At 36.8% G+C, this 23,313-nt stretch overlaps 1 protein-coding gene across 1 annotated transcript in view; it reads left to right on the forward strand.

Annotated features, from left to right (window-relative positions):
• Nucleotides 1-23,313, forward strand: part of LOC128505418 (protocadherin Fat 3) — a 54,946-nt gene that overhangs the window by 29,440 nt on the left and 2,193 nt on the right. The window contains exons 12-27 of the mRNA XM_053475819.1: nucleotides 1,195-1,348; nucleotides 3,719-3,952; nucleotides 4,562-4,954; nucleotides 5,912-6,126; nucleotides 6,352-6,489; nucleotides 8,781-8,924; nucleotides 9,067-9,264; nucleotides 10,624-10,901; nucleotides 10,979-11,514; nucleotides 12,695-12,823; nucleotides 13,142-13,299; nucleotides 15,318-15,780; nucleotides 16,170-16,323; nucleotides 17,761-18,455; nucleotides 18,952-19,044; nucleotides 21,969-22,028. Of these exons, the coding sequence (XP_053331794.1) occupies nucleotides 1,195-1,348; nucleotides 3,719-3,952; nucleotides 4,562-4,954; nucleotides 5,912-6,126; nucleotides 6,352-6,489; nucleotides 8,781-8,924; nucleotides 9,067-9,264; nucleotides 10,624-10,901; nucleotides 10,979-11,514; nucleotides 12,695-12,823; nucleotides 13,142-13,299; nucleotides 15,318-15,780; nucleotides 16,170-16,323; nucleotides 17,761-18,455; nucleotides 18,952-19,044; nucleotides 21,969-22,028 (4,042 nt within the window). The remainder of the gene's footprint in view (nucleotides 1-1,194; nucleotides 1,349-3,718; nucleotides 3,953-4,561; nucleotides 4,955-5,911; nucleotides 6,127-6,351; nucleotides 6,490-8,780; nucleotides 8,925-9,066; nucleotides 9,265-10,623; nucleotides 10,902-10,978; nucleotides 11,515-12,694; nucleotides 12,824-13,141; nucleotides 13,300-15,317; nucleotides 15,781-16,169; nucleotides 16,324-17,760; nucleotides 18,456-18,951; nucleotides 19,045-21,968; nucleotides 22,029-23,313) is intronic.

Consider the following 23,313-nt stretch of genomic DNA (forward strand, 5'->3'; position numbering starts at 1 on the left):
TTGTCAGACATTCTGATGTAGATTTACTAGTTTGCTTTGCATCATTGTCCTGTTGCATGTCTAATTTCGTCAAAGCCTCAGCTTCACATTTGCCTCAAATAAGTAAACTTATTCAATCTTCTTCTAATTGTGCTGTCATGGACTGAGAAGTAGCTCTTGGGACTTTTGTATTTCTCTGTGCTTGGGGTGAATGTGTCTTGGCACATCCACTCCTGGTAACTGTTGTGAATGCTTTCCACTTGTGAATGATCTTTCTCATTGTTGAACAATGGACTACAAATTGTTCGAAAATGGTTTCATAAGATTACTGTGCAGCAACAATTGCTTTTCTAAGACCAATGCTTATGCCTCTCTCTCATTGTGTTAACAAACCTGATTGCTCCAGACCAGCAAACTGCCAAAACCTCTGCTTCTATAGAGGTCACCTGCTAATGATGAGATAATCAAGAGCTAGCAGCACCTGGCTGCAACTTAAATCCATCTTAAATCCTGTTGAAGCTGTAAGGGTGTTCTTAGTCTTGCCCAAATGATTATTTTTGGCTTTATTTTTGCTAAATAAATAATTGCATGGTAAAATCTTATATGTTATTTGTCTGAGGTTGTATTTGCATAAGACCCACTATAATCAGATTATTTTTATTATGTTTTTACACAAAAGTACAAATTTAAAAGAGGAGGTACTAACTTCTGAATGTTTCTGAGTATTTTAAAATATAAAAATGTAAAAAAAAAAAAAAAAAAATTAAGAAATATTTCTGTATTTCTACACATACTGTTTAAATTCATGGTTGATTAACCCTCCCAGGAATTGACATTTAAATACGAAATACAATTAAAATCAAATAAAAAAATTATATTAAATAAAAATTAGGATAGCTAAATTAGCATTAAGGATCCCATTTACTTTGGTTTTGTGTGCATGATTTTAGTTGTTACCTTATTTCATATTATTTTTTAGTCTCTAAAAAGTTGCAGTGAACATTAATACACATGCCTGACAATAGTAGTACACTGAAAAAAAACTTACTGATAACAACAACAATGATAATATTATTAATAATAATCATCATAATAATAATAACAATAATTATTATTAATAATCATTTATTCATTGTGTAGTAGTAGTAGTTTTTAAAAAATAATAAACAAAACATTTTTTGGTATTTTTTCCTTTTTGCCCTTCTGTTTCCCCAGGCTATATATGAGGCATCATTTCCAGAGGACATACCCATTAATTATGGAATTCTGACTGTTTGGGCTACAGATTCTGACATTGGTATCAATTCAGAAATTCAGTACTCCTTATTTGGCATTGGAATTGAAGACTTCTATATGGATACTAACACTGGTAAAGATGAGATTCGGTAACCAAATTCTTTAAAACCAAACTGACAAAATATGTTCCATGAGCAAACCTAGACAGCAGGCATTTGAGTTTAGGCATATAAGGGGCAGCTATGGAATATGTGGTATATTATAGCCAAAACGAGCAAGTGTTGTACTTTTTTTAAGTAAGGGATAACTGGAAAACAGGCAGTGCTTTGGCCCTCGAGGGCGAGGGTTAGTGATGCCCAACCCTATAGCCCCCCCTACCCTAAACATTTTGTTTGTGTTCCTGCTTATACACCCATTTATATTCAGAAAAACCTGTTAACTGATTTAACTGATTATTTAAATTAGGTGTCCTGGCAATTGGAAAGTGGAAATTTAAACATAGCATCTTAGCAACGATATTAAACAAAAGAAGCAATACAACTAAATAAAAAAGTGGGTTACAGCCCGGCAAAACACAACTAGAACCAATCAGTGATAAAATAGGAAATGAAACAGGAACTAAACAAAACACTAACAAACATACTGTATATATGAAGAGAGAGAGAGAGAGAGAGAGAGAGAGCGTGCTAGCTAGCTAGCTAGATAGATACAGTAGATAGATAGATAGATACAGTAGATATAGATAGATAGATAGATAGATAGATAGATAGATAGATAGATAGATAGATAGATAGATAGAGATATTTTTTTGTCTATTGAAGTGCAGCATGCAACAGTGTGGTGACAAAAAATAAGCATTGCTAAGTACTGTAATTACATTTTTTACTGGTATAATTGGTTGATGTTAGGCAGCCATATTGCTTATGAGTCTGTTGATAGCCCCAAGTACTGTCTATTGTCTTGGATGTCTTGGAGGGCCAAACACTCAACTCCAACATAGGAAACTATGGTACAGTGATAAAAGTGGGCTCCAGGGAAAAGTGTTTCCTGCTTTCTGAATGGCCTGTACAGTTCCTTTAACAGCACAGTAGTGTCAGCCCATGGGGGAATGCTAACATTCATATAATAACTGATGAATATTTCCTCAGTGGCCAGTGTGGTTGCCACTTAAGCATGACACAAATGTCTAGTAATGTTTGTTGATCATATGTGATGGTGCAGCAAGATAGACCACAAGAAATGACTTTTGTATAGACAAAAAATAAATTAATTAATAAAATAAAAAACGCTGCTGATTGGGGGCTCGCAGCGTTGCAGCCATGATCAATATCATCTTGGTCATCCAGATCTGGCTGATATGACAGTACTTGAGTTCAGTGCTATCATGGCTGAAAAGACAGTGTTCAGGTCTATTGTGGCTTACAGGACAGATTTCAGGAATGTCATTGCTAAAAGGCTAAAGATAGGACTGATGTACAGTATTATGGCTAACAGGACAGATTTCAAGGCTATAATGCATAAAAGGACATGGTCCATTAAAAAAAAAATCAGAGACTTTACTGGAGGACTCCCTGGTGACCTCTATCTGGAGTTAAGCCTGTTGGGTAATAAATACTGCTCCTTCATGCTGGAACTCCTGCAATTACTCCACCACATGCTGTGCCAGGAGCGCAGTTCTGCCATTGTTCAGCTGAATGGTAGCTTCTTTGTTTGATGCTGGATGATGTACAGCTGCTGTCACTGCTCTATACTGTCTGCCTTTCATAACTACAAAGTATGAAGTTTCCTCTCACCCTGAACACTGTCGTGCTCTGAACTGTCAGTCCTATTTTTGTATTTGGTATGTGGAGAACCCTGAACACCATTGGGCTAAGTGCTGAAAAGTTTACAGATCGCCAGTGCATTGTGAGGGAGTTGTCTATGAAGCCTGGTCACTCTCACCTGCCTGTCTGTTTTCGAAGCACCCTGAGGTCCACCTAGCACCATACATCTCTTCTATACACTCTTTGTTACCAGTCAGCTCAGACAGCCAAAAATATTAGTGAGAGTTCATCCATTATGCTGGAGGTTGGGTCTTGAAACTGTGAACATGTCAAGAAGACTATGAACAAAAATTTAAATACCCATGTCAATTTAAAAGTTTCCATGCACCATACCCAGCTCCAGTGTGGAACACCCAGAGTAGAGTGGCGATAAGGGGAAATGTAAAAGAAAAGTTAGGAATCAGTTTGCTTTGTTTCAAATAAATGTTATTCATTTTTAAATTCTTTTATTTTGATCACTAATTTAAGAAGCAAATCTAATTCCAAATTGAAATTTAATTTGTACATTGGATGGTAATTTTTTCCTTGATATTTAGAGTTTCACGAGGGGCATGGTATTCTTAGGGTGGTTTGGGTGAACTGTACAAACATCTGACAATTTTAACAGGGGTAGTTGAATTTTTACACCCTGTGTCTACATATGTTCTATATTTCCTTTTTTTGTATTTATTTATTTTTAGGTGAGCTGAAGACTGCCTCTCTTATGGACCGGGAGAGGACTCGGTCCTATAATCTAATAGTGCAGGCTACAGATGGAGGTGGCTTATTCTGTCGCTCTGATATCTTTCTCACTGTAATAGATGTAAATGACAATGCTCCTTCCTTCTTTTACACTGAGTTTCTAGCCAGTGTGTTTGAAAATACTGCACCTAAAACCCCACTAACACGTCTGCAGGCTGAGGATCCTGATGAGAGTGAGTACTCTCAATAATAAATTTTCCTTGTAACACATAGGCTGTTTTTTAATCTCTGGTTCTCATTTTAATGGACTACAGGTATTGTTTTGTGGTCATTATTGCCATTAAGTGGGTTTTCTATTAGATATTCACTTCACATCCACCGTTCCAAGGTCAACATTATTTAAAGCCTTCTAAACAAAACACACTTATCTACATTTAATTCTTATTGCATTGTTGTTTTCTGTATGGCTTATCCCTTTTACCAGGATTTATATTTACAGTTCAGATAGAAAAAAAATATATTTGCTGTAGGGTATGTGTGAAAGTTAGTGCTATAACTGTGTTTCTCTAAGCTTCATTGCTTTATTCTATAATACAGACAAATTAGCAGTACGTCATGTTTTTACACCAATTAAATACCACAAGGGTTTGCTAAGAAACAGTTTGAGACCAATTCTTCTAAATGGTCTTAGGCTGGTTGGTTTATTTCTCATGAAGCAGAGATTGCTGTGTTCATGTCTACTTAAATTAAGAAATAAAAACAAGTAAATAAGTAATTAAGAAAAATCAAATTGATACTGTAGTGGTCTGTTTGTTACTGTTTGTACTCTGTGTTTCCCCCAGACCTAAACAGAAGAATCATATACTCTCTAGTGGACTCTGCTGATAGTGCCTTCTCCATTAACCCATTTTCTGGAGTGGTAATTCTGGAGAAACCTTTGGATCGAGAGATCAAAGACTCATACCAAGTCAGAGTGCAGGCTGCAGACCAAACAGGGGCTGTCAGCTCACTCTCCACACAGGTAGACCTCATTGTCATGGTTCTGGATGTCAATGATAACCCACCAGTCTTCCAGAAGCAGGACTATGCTGTTACAGTGCCTGAAGATGTTGCTGTTGGAACAGAGTTGTTGAGGGTCTTTGCTTCCAGTAAAGACATTGGTATCAATGCGGAGATCTACTACAGTATCAGTACAGGCAACGAACTTGGGAAGTTTTACATTGATAAGACTTTAGGTGAGCGAATGATTGGTGCTGTTTACAATGTTTAATTAAGTATCAGTTGTTATTTTAAGACACAAAGGTCAGCTGTTCAGAAACAGTTTTTGTAAGAACATTATTTTACAGTGCATTTGCAAAATCAATCTAGCACCATGATTAAACAGAATCTCCTGAAGACCATCCCATTAAAGCAATGCCAACACTTACCCCTGAAACAGAGGAGAACTTACCAGCCTCAAAAATCAACAATTAACAACATCTCAGAGCTGTTATGCAGACTTTACAATAAATAAATAGCAGATACATCTCAATATCAACTGTTCAAAGATTACTGCATATTTTGGATGCCATCCGCATTGTTTTACAATGTAGAAAGAAAAAAAATTGATGGTGTGGCCAAACCTTTAACTAATACAGTAGTGTGCACTTCACTGTAAGCACAAATAAAATATTTAACAACAAATTTCCACTTTCTGCATATATTAAAGGACAAGTGCATAAGACAATTCAGAAAATGGACTTTAATTTGGGGATAACAGTTTAGGGAAGGGCAGAAAATTGCTCGTGTTAAAGAATATAATTGTGCATGCATCATTCCACTGTTTACAAATGGGTATATGTTAAGAAAGTTAAGGGTTTCTTGCATTTAAGATGTTCCTATGTAGAAATTTTTAAGAAAAATATTTCTATTTTACCCTTCTTCTAGTTTTCTTAATTTTGCACATAAAAATGTTTCATCCAGTCCCGTAGCATCCAATCTGTACTGTGTTTTTCTTGCTCTAAGACAATGGTGGTTTAATTAATATATGGTGTGTTTCCAGTGTGTTACAGCAGAAAAACACTAGAACTGGAGTTTTTAAATAATTTTCAACAGGAAACTTTATAGATGTTAGGTTTTGCAATGGTTAGCTGACTACAGTCACCACATTCTGGGCTGTATTAAAGACTAATTGTTATTTATTATTATTCCAGGCAGCATCTCAGTGGCTGATGATTTGGACTATGAAGTCTGTAAAGACTTTTTCCTTAAAGTTGAGGCTGTTGATGGTGGAACCCCTCCTCTGAAAACCTCCACAATCATAAGCATTGACGTGATGGATGTAAATGATAATGCACCTTACTTCAGTGAAGAGATTTATAATGTTCTGGTCAGTGAAGACACTGCCAGTGGGGAGACCATCATTAGGGTATGGTTAATTAATGTGTGGTTATATTTAGCAATTATTAAACAGTACTGGATAATTATTCATTTGATATTTTAGCTGGTGATTAATAATGTCCAGTTATCTCTTAAATGTAATTATTAAGGTAAAAATTTTCAATTATTTTTATTGAATTATTTGCAGAAAACAAGGCACTTGATGGCTTTACTCTTCTTAAGGCTGTTGCTTTTTTGTGTTTGTGATGTGAAGTTATTAGCAGAAGACCTTGACAGCCAAGTAAATGGGAGAATTACTTACTCAATCTTGAGAGGAGACCAAGGGAACCAGTTCTGGATCGATCCAGTCACAGGACTATTGAAGGTCAACAAGGCACTTGATAGAGAGAAGGTTAGATTTTTAAACAACCTTCATGACTCTCACAAAAAAAAAAATCACCAAGGCCTTGCATTTGGAGTCTCTTCTCTACAAATAGAATAAAACTATGCATAAAAAATGTAAAAGTTAATCATTTTCTGGGCAAACATAATGCAAGCGCTTTGTTGTGGTTGCATGTACTAAATTACACAGAGAGATTCATGGTATTTATACGGTTGTAATGGGTTTGATGCATGGGAAACACCACAGACTTTTCTTACAGAAAATGGGTAATTTCATTTGGGAAAATAGGTAAGGAAAGGGGCTTAATGCAGGAAGATGGGAAAAAAGAGAGGAAAGTGGTGAAGGGGTGTACGAGCAGGCCTGGAGGCAGTGCCCAGCTCGCAAGCGGGCACAAGGATGGTGAGCAATAGCGGCGGGCAGAGTGGGCCTGTGTGGTCAGGGGAACCTGCATGCCCCCTAAAACGGCTCTTATTTGCTGATTGGCCATCCGACCCCTCCTAGCTCTCCTTAGGCGCGGCTACAGACGGGAGGCCCTCATGGTCTGGTGGCTGGGTGGTTTTTCCTGCTGGGAATCTGGGCCTTAACGTGAAGATGCAGTGACCTTTTGCTCTTTAGCGACAGATCACGAAAGCTAGCTCTTTAGTGAAAGTGAAAGTGCCGCTGGAGCTTGTGCAATCTTTTTGCGGAGATCAAATGGCAGCATTTAGTTCTATGCCTTTAAAGTGCCTTGGGCACACTGTATCACTCCGCTTGTATGCCACTATTCCACATTGTTGTTCACCGTGTGACTCACTGTGTGCTCCGTAGACCTCCAGACCTTGAGCTACACCACCCTGGCCAGAGATCCATTAACAATGATAATTTACCAGCCATGACCTTTGCCGCGGCTCCACCTCTTTGCATACCTGCAGAAGCGGAGGCAGCCTAGCTAGTGAGCCTACGGAGTAAACGAGGAGTGACAACACATTGAGACGCACACCCATCACTGTTTTCAATGTTTTTTTTATTTTTTTTTATTGTTTTTAACATTGTACTGTATATTAATACTGAAGTCACTGAAATTATGACATATAAAATATGGAGTTATGTGGGTGACCAAAGTGTGTATAAAAACCCAGAGTATGTTTTATATTTTTGTTTCTTAGCCACCTTTTGCTTTGATGACAGCTTTACACTTTTTTGGCATTCTTTCAGTCACCTAAAATGGTTTTCCAAATAGATTTCCCAGAGGTGTTGAGTACGTGTTGGCTGCATTTCCTTCACTCTCTGGTCCAACTCATCCCAAACCATCTCAATTAAATTTAGATCAGGTAATCTGATGCTGCCCTTAACTCTCCGTCTTGGAGAAATAGCTCTTACATAACTTAGGTGTGTTTTGGGTCATAGTCCTGTCGAAAAACAAATGATGGAATAGCATGTCACTGCAAAATGCTGTGGAGGTCATGTTAATTAAGTGACTTAATTTTGACCAAGTCACCAACAATGTCATCCTGAAAGAACCCCCACACCATCACCCATCCATGGAACTATTCTCAATTCCATGTCCAAGCGAGTTTCTTGTTGTTCAGCTAAAGTGATGGTTTCCTTGCCTCAATTTGACCATCAAAGCCTATCTCATAAAATCTCCTCTGAATAGTGGAGGTTAATACAGTATATATCAGCCACTTTAACTTTTGGCAAGCATTTATGTGGGCTCTTATCTAAGGTGGTGTAAATAAGTGGTTTCTGAGGTTGGTCATTCTAATAAATGTATCTTCTGCAGCAGATGTAGCCCTTGGTCGTCCTGTCCTGAGACAGTCCTTATGAGAATGAGTTTCCATCATAGTTTGATTATTTTGCTATTCAAAGTTCTTGAGATTTTTTTCAATTTGACTGACCTTTGCTTAAAGCAATTAAGGACTGTCTTTTCTCTTTATTTAGCTTTCTTGCCATAATCTGGATTTGTACGGTAGTTGAAGTAGCACTAATCGAGCTATTGACTCTGTACTGTACCTACTCTGCATTTACACAAGACAACTTATATGCTCTCATCAGACCATTCAGGGTAGACAGAGCCACTGCCATTCTGAAGGAGACCACTTCCATTTAAATACAGAAATCTTCTATGGTATACAGACAATTAGTCAGAATAACTTAATATTTCTTTAGAGTGATCCTTCCCTTTTAGTGGATAAATGAGCCCAACCATTACCAGGACTTTATTTGATGTGTTAGTATAAATGCATTATCAGTATCTAACCCTACTATTTCAATGTAATTTTAATCACACTCTTCTTATATCTTCTTATATCCAAACTTAGGTCTCCAGCTACACTTTGTTCGTTCAAGCATTCGATAGTGGGTCTCCTGCGATGTCCACGACTGTACCTGTGAACATTGATATTGCTGATGTGAACGATAATGCTCCAGTGTTTTCCCCAGAGAATGCTTCAGCAGTTATTCAGGTATGTGCTCAGGGTGTCTCGGAATTGTTACACTGTTACAGAATGGAACAGCCTTATATTTGGTGAACAGCTTTATATCAGAAAAGAAATGTTCATTAATAATCTTTTGTTAGAATAAACTTTTGATTATATGCATTTTCAGCTGAACAAACCTGCAGGTACCACCATTCTGATCCTTTCTGTCTCTGATAATGATGCTCCACGAAATGGAGGCCCTTTTGAATTCCTAATTGTATCTGGGAACGAGGACAGCGCATTCACTCTAGACAGGAATGGAGAGCTGCGGTCGAACAAAGTGTTTGAACTACATGCTACAAGGGAGTACGTCCTTGAGATCCAGGTGTGCTTAAAACACTGCTCTGTGACAAACTGCTATTTGCAAGGCACTGAATAAGTGCCATCTATCTTTATTAATCTTTTATAAAGCCTTCATCCAAGATGTATCAGCTGTCTGTTTGAAAAATCTGAAAAATCCTTGAATGAGTAGGTGAGCTTAAACTATTTGCTGGTACTGTATATTTTTGTAAAGGTGCTTTATGAGGGTGTCCACTATTAAAAAGCACTATACAAATAAACGTTTTGTAAAAATCTACTTTTTTTTTTCTTTTCTAAAACTTAGCTTAACTGGCAAGTTGCACATTGTAGCACTTTTCAAGTGATGTAACCTTTTTGACATCAAAACTGAATGAAGCAGTCTTTAAAACAATAGACTCTCGCTGCATTGCCTCTTACATTGGCTGGTCCGACAAAAAAAAAAAAAAAGTCACACACACTGACTTTGCAATCTGGTGGCCAAGTCACGCGTGAAAATGATTACTCTTTCACAATTTGAGTCCTAGAATATGGCCGTGCCATCAGGGAAGAAAAAAAATCTATAACACTTCAGAGGCTTGTACAGTGGGCACTATACATTATGGTAAATCTGAACTGATCTGCTCAAATGACCTTTTTCCTTTGGTCCAAAGTCAAATCTTTATGCTCCCTAACAAATTGAAGTCTTTTTTCTGATTAGTCTCACTAGCAAGTGATTTCTTATAGCCACACAGCTGTTTAGTCTCAATCCAGTGAGTTCTCATCACATTTTTTACGATGCCGCTCCACTATACCTACATTTAAGGCATCTTCATTCATTTTCTGATGACAAATCTTCCATTAAGTTGATAGTTCAGCATTATCCTTCCAGGTTTTAATAATGAGTTAGAGCGTTCTTACACTATTTGCAGATTTTTTTTTTATCTCCTTAGTTGTTTTCTTTTCTTAATGCAGACCAGTAATTTGACTCTTTCTGAAAGAGATTTTTTTTAGCAATGTGTATAATTATGGAGTTTTATGTCAGTTGACTTGATGTGTTCATGTACCGTACTGTAAAGTTTTAGTAGGATTCATGCTGATCATCTTACCCCTTTTTACGAATACTTAAACCTTTTTATTTGGTAAAACCTAAATCAATATATTAATTTTGGTGAAACATGCAACATTTGTTTTCTTTTAATACAAATTCACTTAAGGTGCTGTTTTAGTAAAATCGTCCTACCAAATAATTAAACAAAATATCAATATGGTTTATTAATGTTAAAATATGGTGTTAGTTCTTGCATAGATACAATAAAGTGCATTGAAAAATACAAATACTGTAATTTCATGTTAATTACAGTAATATATGTTTTCATGTGTTTTTCTTTTCTTTCTTGTGAGTAAGGCATGGGACTCTGGGAAGCCTCGCTTGTCCTCGACCTCTTTTGTGGTTGTGCATGTGATTGGAGGAAGTGTCTTTAAGCCTGTGGTCGTTCCTCTAGAGATCATTATAGTGATGGTGGAAGGTGTCTTTCCTGGTGGCATCATTGGAAGAATCTATGCCAGGGATGAAGATGAGAATGATGAGTTGTCTTTTACACAGCAGCCTCAGCCAAAAAGCCTGTTCAGTGTTGACCGACAAGATGGCAAGATTGTGGCCCTGAGTGGTCTGGAGCCTGGCAGGTAGCATGTTCCTGTTTGTTTATTTAGTTTCAGACTGCGGCTTGTATGGTATTTTATAACACCATCAATGTTTCCAGGTACTGCATTAATGCCACAGTCAGTGATGGTCATTTCTCAGAAACCGTGGGGGTAAATGTGCAGGTTGAGGTGGCCACAGAAGAAATGGTGCAGAATGCCGTCTTATTGCGCTTCCAGGACCTCTCTCCAGAGGACTTCGTGGAAATATACTTAAAGCCTTTGAAGAAAACTATTCAAAATGTACTGGTTGGGGCCAGAATGGTGCAGACCCCAGAGCCAATTCATATTATTGGGGTGCAGTCGGTGACACAGTCTTCCCAGCTGGAGGTCCTGTTGGCTGTGGAAGCACAAAAGGGAGGTTATCTGGAGCCTGGGGAGCTGGCACTGAGGCTGGGTGAACTACGGGAGAAGCTAGGAGGAACATTGAAGCTGGTGGATGTGCTGGATCAGAGCTGCTCAGGCGATTTGGACTGTGGTGATAGTGTGTGTGAACTCAGCCTAAAGCTGGAACCTGCTGACTTTATCACTTATGGTACCTCTAAAGTGAGCTTTGTCTTGCCACGTTTTGTGCGCACACAGACTTGCATGTGCTCAGGTACGTCTGACTGCAGGCTGCATGTCAAAACCCATGAATTAACAGTTAGAAGTTTAGTAAATCATTTTTCAAACCCTGCGTCATAATAAAGACAAAACCATGTCATGCCTGATGTATTTTTTTGCTATGAATCATAATCTGTTGACTACTTGTTTTTTATAGTCAGCTAAAAATGATTCCCTACTTTGATAACTAAATTAGATTTCGCATATTGTCTTACCTTGTCATACACAGTGGATCTGTCTCTCTCAAGCTTACTTGCAGACATCTTATCCTACCCTATTTATAATCGAACATGTTAATAAAGTTGTTGACTGAAGAGCTTACCACTGGGTAATAGACATTAGTCAAACTGCTGTCAATAGTTTAATGTGTTTTTATAAGTTTAAATAACTTATTGTTCATTACAATTAATAAAAATGTTCAAAATTGTTTTGGGCACAGTATGGATATTTATCATGTAAATGTTACTCTTTATGAAGGGTAATTTAATTTTAAAAATCATGGAAGAAAAAGTAGCAATAGGTATTATATATGTGATAATGTCCATGGCACATCTTTCTTGAAGTTTCTTTTCTTGATCTTTCTTGAAGTTTGTTACTCAACAACTAAAGAATAAATAACAAAATGTAGCATCTGAATTAACCTGTTATGTCAATGGTAACATAACCTATCATGTGACATATTGTAAACTGTTATGATCACAAATGACAGCATTTAAGTTCAGGCATGAAAGTTGTACAATTGTCTTTTTTATGAAGCAGTGTTTAAATGTTACTAGATTTTTGATGTAATTATTTAATTTATTCAGCATGGAAACTTTGTGTTGCTTTTAAATCTTTCAAAAATTGGGTTTTCAAGTAACCCAAAGCACTTCCTAAGCACTTTATTGGAATTGCTTAAACACCTCCACTCCTTAATGTAAATATCTAATGTTGCAGAAGTGCAATAAATAAAATAATGCTGATACTTGGCAGGAGTGGTGATTCTGACTGTGGCATTATTGTTAGCGACAGACAGCAACTGACCCAGTATTAATATAGTGTTCCGAATAAAGTGCTTGCTGACTATAATCAAAATTCTTCTAATCACACCTAATATTAGTGTTGTACTTCCAGGTGGTTGTTCAGCCTTTTTTTGCATAGCTCCTGCCCTAAACATGCTGCGCTCTCTTGAGCAGGTGGAATATGTTCAACATCTGATGCGATGTGTGGCCAGGCCTGTCCTCCTGACATGCAGTGTGTCCATAGTGCTGCAACAGCTCCCTCTGCATGCCAGTGCCTGCCTGAAACTCTTCACCAGTGTGCAGGTTTGAACCCACCTTGTCCTTATTTGTGACCCGTTATATCAAGTCTTTTGTATGCACAGGTTGCACAGGGTAGGTTTACACTATGACCAATAGTGTGCAGTAGGTGAAATGTATCAAATTTTCAGTGGTGAATTATGGGCATAAATTTGAAAGGGCACAGATTTATGTACATATATTATTATATATGCAGAATGTGTCACAGACACTGTGTGTGTGTGTGTGTGTGTGTGTGCGTGTGTGTGTGTGTGTGCGTGTGTGTGTGTGCAAGCATTTCTGTTTTCCCCATGGCATGTTGATGTTTTTTGATGTGTTCTGCAGGTCAGACATCTCTGAGTTTTTCAGGGAACAGCTATATTAAGTACAAAGTGACGGCCAACAAGAGAGATGGGGCTATAAAGGTCAGCATGAAGATCAGAACCCTGCAAAACAGAGGAGTCATAATGTACAGGCATGCTGAGCTTTGTCACATGCTAAAGGTAAACACACATGCTCTTGTGCAGGCACATACTGTACAGTACACAGTATTACATGCACATGCGTAGAAACAACAAAAAACTGAATTTCTCAAAGGTTTGCACAATAAAACTGAAACTAAGCACACAGTGTGAACACCTGAAGATGCAAAAACTATAATCACAATTTTGTTTCATTTAAAGAGCAATTCCACAAACATCTCTACATGCAAATACCTACATTTTAGCATGATTTTCATAATCAAGCCTTGTTTGTTCATATGGAAAACAACTCGAAGCACAAATTGGTGTCATTCACGCCACACCTGCTTAAACTGCTACGCTTTTTAAATGATCTGTCAGATCATAAAAGAGGCCTTAAGTGTATCATAAATCTGTTAATAACAGAGACCTCAATTGCGTCGTAAAGCTATGACTGTGTCATAAAACAGCGGAGCAGCACACAACACAGCCATAATAATTTTATCAATGTCAAGCATGTACCAGTAAATCTACATCACAATGGTTAAAAAATAAAAGAATCAAGGATTTTAATGACCAAGTCAAAGTCTATGTCTCAACTGAAATGCTGTGGTGGGACCTTAAAAGAAACATTTTCTTTTCACAGATTGGAAAGATAACTTGCAAGTGGTGGCAGAGCTTGATTCGCAATTGACAATCATAAAAGAAAGTGGTGTTAGCTACAGTAATTATATGATCATGGGGACAAATGTTAAAAAAATATATATATATATATTATGGTTCTCACATACAGTCATGTGCAAAAGTTTAGTTCCCTCACTTTTAGTTATGTGTGTTTTGTGTAAAAAATTATCTGATCGTAGCGGATCTTAGTATTAGGCAAATCTAACATCAGACAAACAACAATATATGACTTTTTTTTTCACCATGCCATTATTTTCAGTATTATTTATGAAAATGAAGCCAAAAATGATTTAAGGAGGTAAATGATTGCTGCACATTAATCTTCCAAGGAGTGCACATCCCAACACATTCACCCCAAGGCCAGAGCATGCAATGCTCAGAGAAATATAAAAATCGAAAAGCTAGACCCTACAGACCTCACTGAGCATGTTACATGTTAAAGTCCATGACAGCACAATAACTGTAAGAACAAGTACGGTTTGCTGAGGAGGATTGTCAGGAGAAAGCTTCTGTAGCAGGAGAACATGGAAGCATGACTGAGGTTTGCCATGACTGCATCTGAACAAACCACAAGACTTCTGGAACAACATCCTATGGAGAGATAAGACTGAAATTGAGTCATTAGGCCCAGCACCATGTTTTGCGAAATCCAAACAGCAGTTCAGTCAAAATACACTGTACCCAATCTCAAGCACGGCGGTGGATGGGGGATAATTTGGTTTTGCAGCCACATGACCTTGGCACCTTGCAGTCACTGAGTTGACCATGAACTCCTCTATACCAAATTATTCTATTATTTCTGTCTGAAAGCTAAAGCTCGGTTGAAATGGGATCATGGAAACAAAGATCTAAGGCACACCAGTAAATCTACATGAGAATGGCTTAAAAATTATGTTTTTTTGTAAAAATGAATGTTTTGTAATGAACAAGTCAAAGTCCAGATCTCAACCCAATTGAAATGCTGAGGTGGAACCTTAAGAGAAATGTGCAGAAGTAAATGCCCAAGAAAATAATTCCTAAGTTATTGCTGCTAAAGGTGGGTCCGCAAGTTATTAAATCATAGGGGTATTTAGTATTGCCCACATGTTTTTTTGCCTTTCTGGCTTACTTTTTGTTAAATAAATAATGTCACAGTGAAAACAGTGTCACGGTGATCACCCTCTGCGACTTTTTTATTATCATTTACAAAAAAACACATGGAGTTAAAAGATGGGGTACTAACTTTTGCACATGACTGTACACACACATGCATATTTAGGTACACATAGACATGATCAAACTCATATTACTATCTTAATTAGTTCTTCAAATGTCTTTTCTGCAATGCCCACTCAGGTATGGCATATCACTTACAGACTGCTATACTGTGCATTTAGATTGAGGAAGGGCGCCTTTGGTTCCAGCTGGACTGTGCCAAAACTCTCGATGTACTGGGCATCTCTGGACGCCCCATAAATGATGGTGCATGGCATGCTCTGAGCCTAAGTCTAAATTACAACTATACACTACTCTCACTGGATGACAGCCATGTGGAACGCTGGCATGATGCCCAGATCCCTGTTCATCTCTGGCCTTCTACCACTAATGTTTCACTGTTTTTTGGGGCTCTGGTGTCCCAGAGAGGTGAGCCCAGGCACTCCATGCCATATGATGGTTTCCAGGGCTGCCTGAGTGCTATAACACTGAACGGAAATGAGCTGCCACTACAGAGTAAGAGAAACCGCCATGGTGAGTTAACCGCAATCAGTGAGGTGAAGATGGGCTGCGTCCTCTACCCTAACCCCTGTCTGGAGGTGTCATGCCAGAATGGTGCCACCTGCAATAGCCTGGCCACTGGAGGTAAGATGTGTGGAATAGTGTAGAATTAAATCGCTTTTTAAAACTTTGGGTTTTTTTTTTTTAGGAATTTAGTTTGTATGCATGAGGTTTATGAATTAAAGCAAGTACAAATGACCTATTAGCTTTGGTAAGTAACAAAACAAAATCATTTAATGGGGCTTTTTATTGAGTTCTGTAATAAATTATAATAAAAAAAATCTGTAAACCATTTTGCTGATTGCTGAACAGTTATCCGATGATACCATTAAAATTTATTTAAAGACAATTTCTGATGAAGTTGATGTGTGTTGTATTTAATGATTAAATGTGATGGCTGTCAATCAAGTGATAACTGACTGATTAATGATTTATTACCTTTCTTACTGTTTATCGCGGCAATGGGCCCATAGCTTTTTCCTGCAGCTGCCCACCACAGTACACTGGTACTCTCTGTGAGTCAAGAGTCTCAGCCTGTGTCCCCACACCGTGCCGGAACAGAGGAGAGTGTAAAGCTGTGGGTAACACTTTCCTTTGTGGCTGCACAAAAGGCTTCACTGGACTCATGTAAGCCTCATTTTCATCTAATCCAACATTACATTTACACAAACAAGGTTGTATACACACACACACACACACACACACACACACACACACACAGTATTATAAAATATAATTCCTCATTGCATTTATTTTTTGATTAGTCATGTAACATGCATTTTCTAATTAAGCACTGCATTATATCATTATAATTATTGATAGATAAAGTAATTATTATTATCTGGTTGTATGATTGTGTTCATGTTAATGAACAGACTGTGGGCTTTGTAGGAAAAGCTTTTCCATTAGAGGGCAGCATTGTTGTCGAGAAGGAGGCTTTAAATTCCCAAATATACTAATTTTTAATTACTGTAAATTATTCTTTACATATTTATAACAATATTTTTATGAAAAAAAATTAGGCAAAAACTATTATAAAACTTTTAAAGCAAAAGAACTCTATTTTAACTTATATCTATTATATCTATTAGCAAGGTATTAAACATGTTATTATTGTTATTTGGATGTGTATTGGCTTGTTTGAAATTTTTTCAAGAAATAATTAATAAACTTAATTTTTAGAAAGTACTCAAATAAATTAAGTTAATATGGAATTGCATTGGATAACCACTGCATAAAAAAATAATAATTTGGAAGATGTTTCCTTAACATTCATTAAAATGTAACATCCTTCACAACTTCTCAATGGTTTTTAAACTATGGTCTGCTTATGAATTACTTATATTCAATGATTAAAAAGTCTCTTAAACATGAATAATTTACTGCCCAACCAAAAAAAGTCACACACTCTAATATCTTATAGGACTGCTGTTTGCTTTTGCACACATTTTCTGTCGTGGTGTTTTGACAAGCTTATGCAATGTCAGAACAGTTATTTCCATCGCGAGTCGCATTACTTCTCTAAAGTCTTCTCCAGCACATCCTAAAGATTCTTAATGGAGGTAAGGTCTGGAGTCAATGATTACCAATTTATGTGTGAAAAGATTTCTCATGATCTCTCAACCAATATTTCACAATTTAATTCTGACAAATCCGGCATTTAGCAGGCGTTGTTATCCAAAGCAACTTATATTTTATCTCATTATACATAACATTTGAATGTTAAGGGCCTTGCTCAAGGACCCAACAGGGGCAACTTAGTGGTCATGGGGTTTGAACCTGGGACCTTCCAAACTGTAGACCAATGCCTTAACCACTAAGCTAACCTGAGCTGACATGGTTGTTTAAAAAATGAGAATATACTCAATTGCATTAGTTATGGTTAAATAACTTGTTTGCCAGCTAAACCATATAAATAACTGCATTAATTTTTCATTGGCCAGTGGAAGGCTCTTAACTATTTGTTTAGTTGTGGTCAGGTGGTGGCATTTTTCTGGCCAGGCGGTGTTTTATTCTTTATCTTGGGGTGTTTAAAAAAAACCTAACTGATCCCTATTAACACAGATGCAGTGAGGATGTGAACGAGTGTGACCGGGAGGAGTGTGAAAATGGCGGCACATGTATGAACACATTCGGGTCATTCTACTGCAACTGCACAGCTGGCTTTGAGGGCCAGTTCTGTGGGCAGCCATCAGCAGGTGTAACAGGAACACAGGCTGAGATGCTGTCCTACATTGGCCCAGCAGAAGTGATTGGTATTGCCGTTTTGCTTTTTGTGGTGTTGGTGCTTCTTGTGCTGCTGGCTGTTTTCCATAAGAAGCTGCTACGTAAGGACGGGATCAGCGCTGATTCAGCAGGCATCTCCGCAGAGAATAGCTATCCCCTACGTGAAATGTGTGCAGGTGCTGAAGGACCTGAAGGACCTCCACAGGTCATGGTACGCCCTACTGCTTACACAGCACCAAGGTTTCAGAGGGAGGAAACAGCAGGTCTTGCCAGCATCTCATGTCCACCCCCAATGGACACATTTCAGTTAAGATCACACAACCTGGGTATACCTAGAAGAGGGGTAGCTGTGTGTAGCGTTGCTCCAAATCTGCCCTCATTGTTGCCCAACTTCCCCCTCCGTAACCCTCCCTGGGAGGATGATGATGAAGATGATGAAGATGATGATGAAAATGAAGAATGTGATACTCAGGCCCGAAGATGGCAAGATAGAAACTATCGAGCAGATGGTCAAGAAATGGACACAAAATGGGGTAAAGAGATGATTACATAAACATGTAAACCACACACACACACACAAAGAAAAAGAGAGACAGTGAGATAATAGACCTAGTTATTACTTTGGTTCCATTTGTTACTGTATATATTATTTCTTAGTTTAAAGAAACTAACACGTTAAATCTGCACGTTAAATCTGGCTCAACAATAAATAATGTATACTCACAATCTGTCATCTGTCTTTGTGGCCCTGGCTATACAGGAAAATCCTGAATAAAATTCTACATTTAAATTTAGTAATTACTCTGCTATTCTGCTTTCAACCTAAGCACATGACTTGTAAATATTACATATAACTGTTTTTGTTGTATTTTTAATTGGACCCCAAGACATCATTTGAGGCTTATAACAGTTTACACTATCCTGGTCAACACTAAATAAAGCAATTAATTACATGATACATGCTAAAAGGTGTGTGTGTGTGTGTGTGTGTGTGTACATGTTTAAATCCTTAATTCTACTTCTCTGTAGAGTCTATGACTGCAGTGGATGAGGCCTCTTCTTTTTCAGATAGCAATACAAGTGAAGCTCACTCTGTTAGATCTGACTTCTGCCTTGACAACGGTGAGGCTACATTCAGCATATCAACTATGCATCTTCTACTGTAATCTCATCCCAAACCACCTTCACCACCACCATAAGTACCACATTGACCACTAACAACTTCCTTTAGAGATTGTAGTTAGGTGTACATTTCTGTGCTTATAACTGTGCTTAAGACATTTCTGTGCTTATAATCTTAACGATCTGCAGCAGTAATAACTATAGTTCAGTTGAAAGTAGAAACCAAACAAGTGCTTGCCAAACAGTTGTGGGTTTTAGCACTGGTGTTTCAAAAGAAACTGCAGTCACAAGCAGATTTTTTTATTTTTCCTTATAATTTAAAAAATCTAGTTATAAATTATTCCTTATAATTAAAAAATCTAATAATTTAATTATACCTTATCTATAGAAAAAATGCTTTAAAAATAAGCATCATAAAGCAACTTTGGATCATTTTGGATTTACATTTCTAATAAGCAACCCAAAGTTTATAGGCAAAAAATAATAATAATCTATTGCAGCAGAAGGTGCATCGCAAAAGTGAGTGGCAAAAAGCTTCAAGCAGTAGTTTTGCACGGTTTGAAAGGTGAGAGGAGGTTAACCCTAACCCTGCACCTCCACATAATGCAATAAATTAATGATTAGGATGCTCTGGTATATGAATAAATACTGAATGATTAGTGGTAATTCTATTTTGGAAAATAAGCAGGCATAGGAAGATGTAAACTGTAAAAGTTATATTTTTGCTTAAAATATGAAAAACACAAATTTAAAGTTAGTCTTAAAGTGTTTAAAGTTAGATTTTCTCTGAAATTTTATGATAAAGCATATAGGTCCTGATTAAATAAATATAATAGCGGGCAAAGTAAGTTTTGTGGTAGAGTTTTGTGGTACTAAGAATATGTAGAAGGGTCCATCTGGAAAGTATACTAGTGTCAGCCCATAGATTTGTCATGAGTAGATTGTAGATTGGACATACCCACCAAACTTTTGGCAGCAGATGTCGACACTATTTTAAATGGATGCTATAGCTGCAGTGGAGAAATTAAAAAAAGATCAGATTAAGACTGATTCAAAATATAATTTGCAGTACTTGGCCCACTGTAGCATTAACAGAAGCAGTATAATTTAACACAAATTTGTTAAACCAGTATATTATATATATATAGTATTTAGTATACCTAAACCAAGTATACTATTAATCACCATAATCTATAGATTCCCAACAAGGAATATTAAAGCAGCACTTTCAGCTGCTCTTTTTAATGTTGATGTAGTTCTGGGCTGAGCTACTTTAGGCTACAGATATATTAACAGGGGCGGACTGGGACCAAAAAGTGGTCCTGGACTTCATGGCCCACAGCAGCCCACCACATCCCACATCACAAGACATTGGCTCATTAATAAGGAGAATAATTTTTTACACCACTAGTACAAAAATATAACACAATACAGAAATAAATGCTATTTAAACATATTATTTGAGGTATCACTGAACATATATTTGGTAATATTTGTATTACAAAGAACCAAAGAAAAGAACATTAAGACAAACAACATCTAAAACAATATTTTAGCTGGTCAGGGGGAATTTGTCTTGATGCAGTGTAAGATATACCACTCATCAGTGTAAGTTGCAAGTGCAGCAGGGTCAGTTATGATGAACCAGTGCCTGCTAATGATGATAACCAACACCTCTCCCCTTCTCTGCCTGAGCCGAGTGAAAAGGCTGGCAATCAAACTGAATAGGTATCAGTATACCTAAAATCAATAGCATCATTAGCTCGTGCTAGTAATTATTATGGTAGTCAATATTAATTAAAAATCATGTTTTCCGCATTATTTTAAATTAATATTGACTATCATAATAATTAAAATGAGTAGCAAGTTTACTACTGCGAGCTAATGCTGGTTCATCATCACTGGGCATTATCTGTTAATCTGAAGCATTTCACAACATCTACCTCTAAAGCTTTTTTCTTCTTTTCATGTAGCGTTTAAGCTTCACCTTTTTTCCCCCTCTTTTCATCCATGGAAATTATTATAAACTATTTGCTCAGAGAAATTCGCTGTATTGAGAAAGGATCAATATATCTCCCTCTGTAAATTAGGAGGAAAAGGGGGTGTGTTTCAGGACATGAACAGAATGGAATAGACAAAACTAATTAATACAATCACAGTACATTTACATGCACACAAACAAATGCTGTTTGCTGGCAGCGCCCGTGCGATTGACGCATTCCTTCATCTGCGTGGAAAAGAGATGCAATATTATGGTTTCCGTGATAAAATGTTATTTTTTAATAATGTGTTATTTATGTGTGAAACAGTTGTTAAACTTTAATTATAGTGTCAGCAGTCAATAGTGCAACATTGCAATCATTTGTATTTTGATACTGATGCATTAGCAATGGTTTCACTTGTAGTCAAAACTATACAATACAAGTACAATATCTATGTGCGACATTTTCCACCCTTTTTTTTTTAAACAAATTACACATTATAATAAGATTGGTTTAATATAGTGTTTTTTTATGCGGTACTGCACAGTAGATATTTCCAGGTAATGAATATTTATTAATTATTACATTTCAGTGTTAATGTCAGTCTAAAACCTGTTTATATAACATTTAGATTTTTTTAAAATTAAGATATGATAATGATGTGAAGTAATTTGCTAGTGAAAAATTACTAGATTAGTTCTACTTTTCGTAGTTTTTTTCGGACTAGTGACAATTTTACAGTTTGTTGGTGCCCTTGGCAAAAATGTGCAGGGGACCACTCCAACCAGTGTTTAATACCATATAATATCTTAATATTATGAATAAGTCATAAATAATGAATAAGTTTGTCAGCCCTAATAAAGGTTGTTTTTTTTTTGTCTAGTATTTGAATAATGACCCATTGCTTTGTTATGGTTGTTGTTTGCCTAAACCCAAAATTAGCTTCCGTTGTGACAGTGATACGGCGGGTCAATGATGCAGCGGACCACGTCACCAGTAAAGGTATGATGATATCCTCATTTTGTTTGCGGTCTTTAATTTTAATAATACATAGATTTTTAGAATAAAGTATCTGGTGTACTGTAGCCTATATCAATACGCTATGCACTGTATGTAAAACACAATATAAGTATCTCAATTTGTATTTGTATCTGATAAGTGTAGTAACCAAGTGTAAACCAAGAAATCAGCAAAGTAAAAAAAAAAACTCAAACTCGAAGCAAAATGTGTTGAAAATAGAAAAACACAACAAAAGCTAAATTAAATGAGATTTACAGGCAGGTCCATAAGTACAGTAAACAATTAGATGTAGATTTGAGATTAATCAATTAAAATGTGATTGAAGCTGTAGAATGTTGTTATAAGTGTTGACTTCGCAATTGAGCTTCATTATGTCATCAAAAGTCATCATTATCTTAAAAACTGTTAGGGAGATCAGAGCAAATAACAAATTGGTACATATTAAAAAGGGATACAGTGCCAACCTCAGCAGCACCAAAAAGACTCTAAAGAGAATAATTACAATTCTTTTTTGGTGATAAAATACCCCTTGAAAACATCTAGTAGAGAGGCAAGAACTCTCTGGAGGAGGTACTGTAGGTGTATCATTGTTAAAGTCTAAAATCAATAGACTTCTTTATGAATGTTCTGTACATAAAGGCAGATAATCTCAAGATGAAAACATTGTGTAACACTTAAGAACATAAATGGGAGATTAAACTTCAGACTAGATAACATTTATCAAAACCTGCATTGTTTTGGAACCAGATTAATTTGTTGCCAAATGATTGGAAAAAGAAAAAATGGAGAAGAAAATGAAGGCTTCACAATCCAAAGCATACCATATCTGCCAAATATGGTGGAGGCAGTGTTATGGCATGGGCATGCATATCTGCCAATGAATCTTTGTCATTGGTGGTTATTGATGATGTCACTGCTAAAATTACACAATGAATTCTAAAGTGTAGAGAATTATACCTCTTGCTAAGATTCAGTCGAATGCAAAAAAAAGTGATATGACACAGATTTGCAGTAAAGATTGCTAAAGTCACAAAACATACAGTGAAATCAACCCAAAGAAATGGAATGTACTTAAAAGGTTGAGTCACCTGACCTTAACCAAATTCTGCATGCTTTTCTTTGAAATAGGCTGCAATAAACACTAAAATAAAAATAAAAGTATCTCTTGGGAGGAAAATCAACATTTGGTGATGTCCTGGGGGTCCAGAATTCAGGCAGCCATTGATTGCAAAGTTTCCCTCAACTTAAAGGGGTTATAGAAAAAATA

The sequence above is a fragment of the Clarias gariepinus genome, chromosome 17, assembly GCF_024256425.1.
Source record: "Clarias gariepinus isolate MV-2021 ecotype Netherlands chromosome 17, CGAR_prim_01v2, whole genome shotgun sequence".
NCBI classification, from domain to species: domain Eukaryota; kingdom Metazoa; phylum Chordata; class Actinopteri; order Siluriformes; family Clariidae; genus Clarias; species Clarias gariepinus.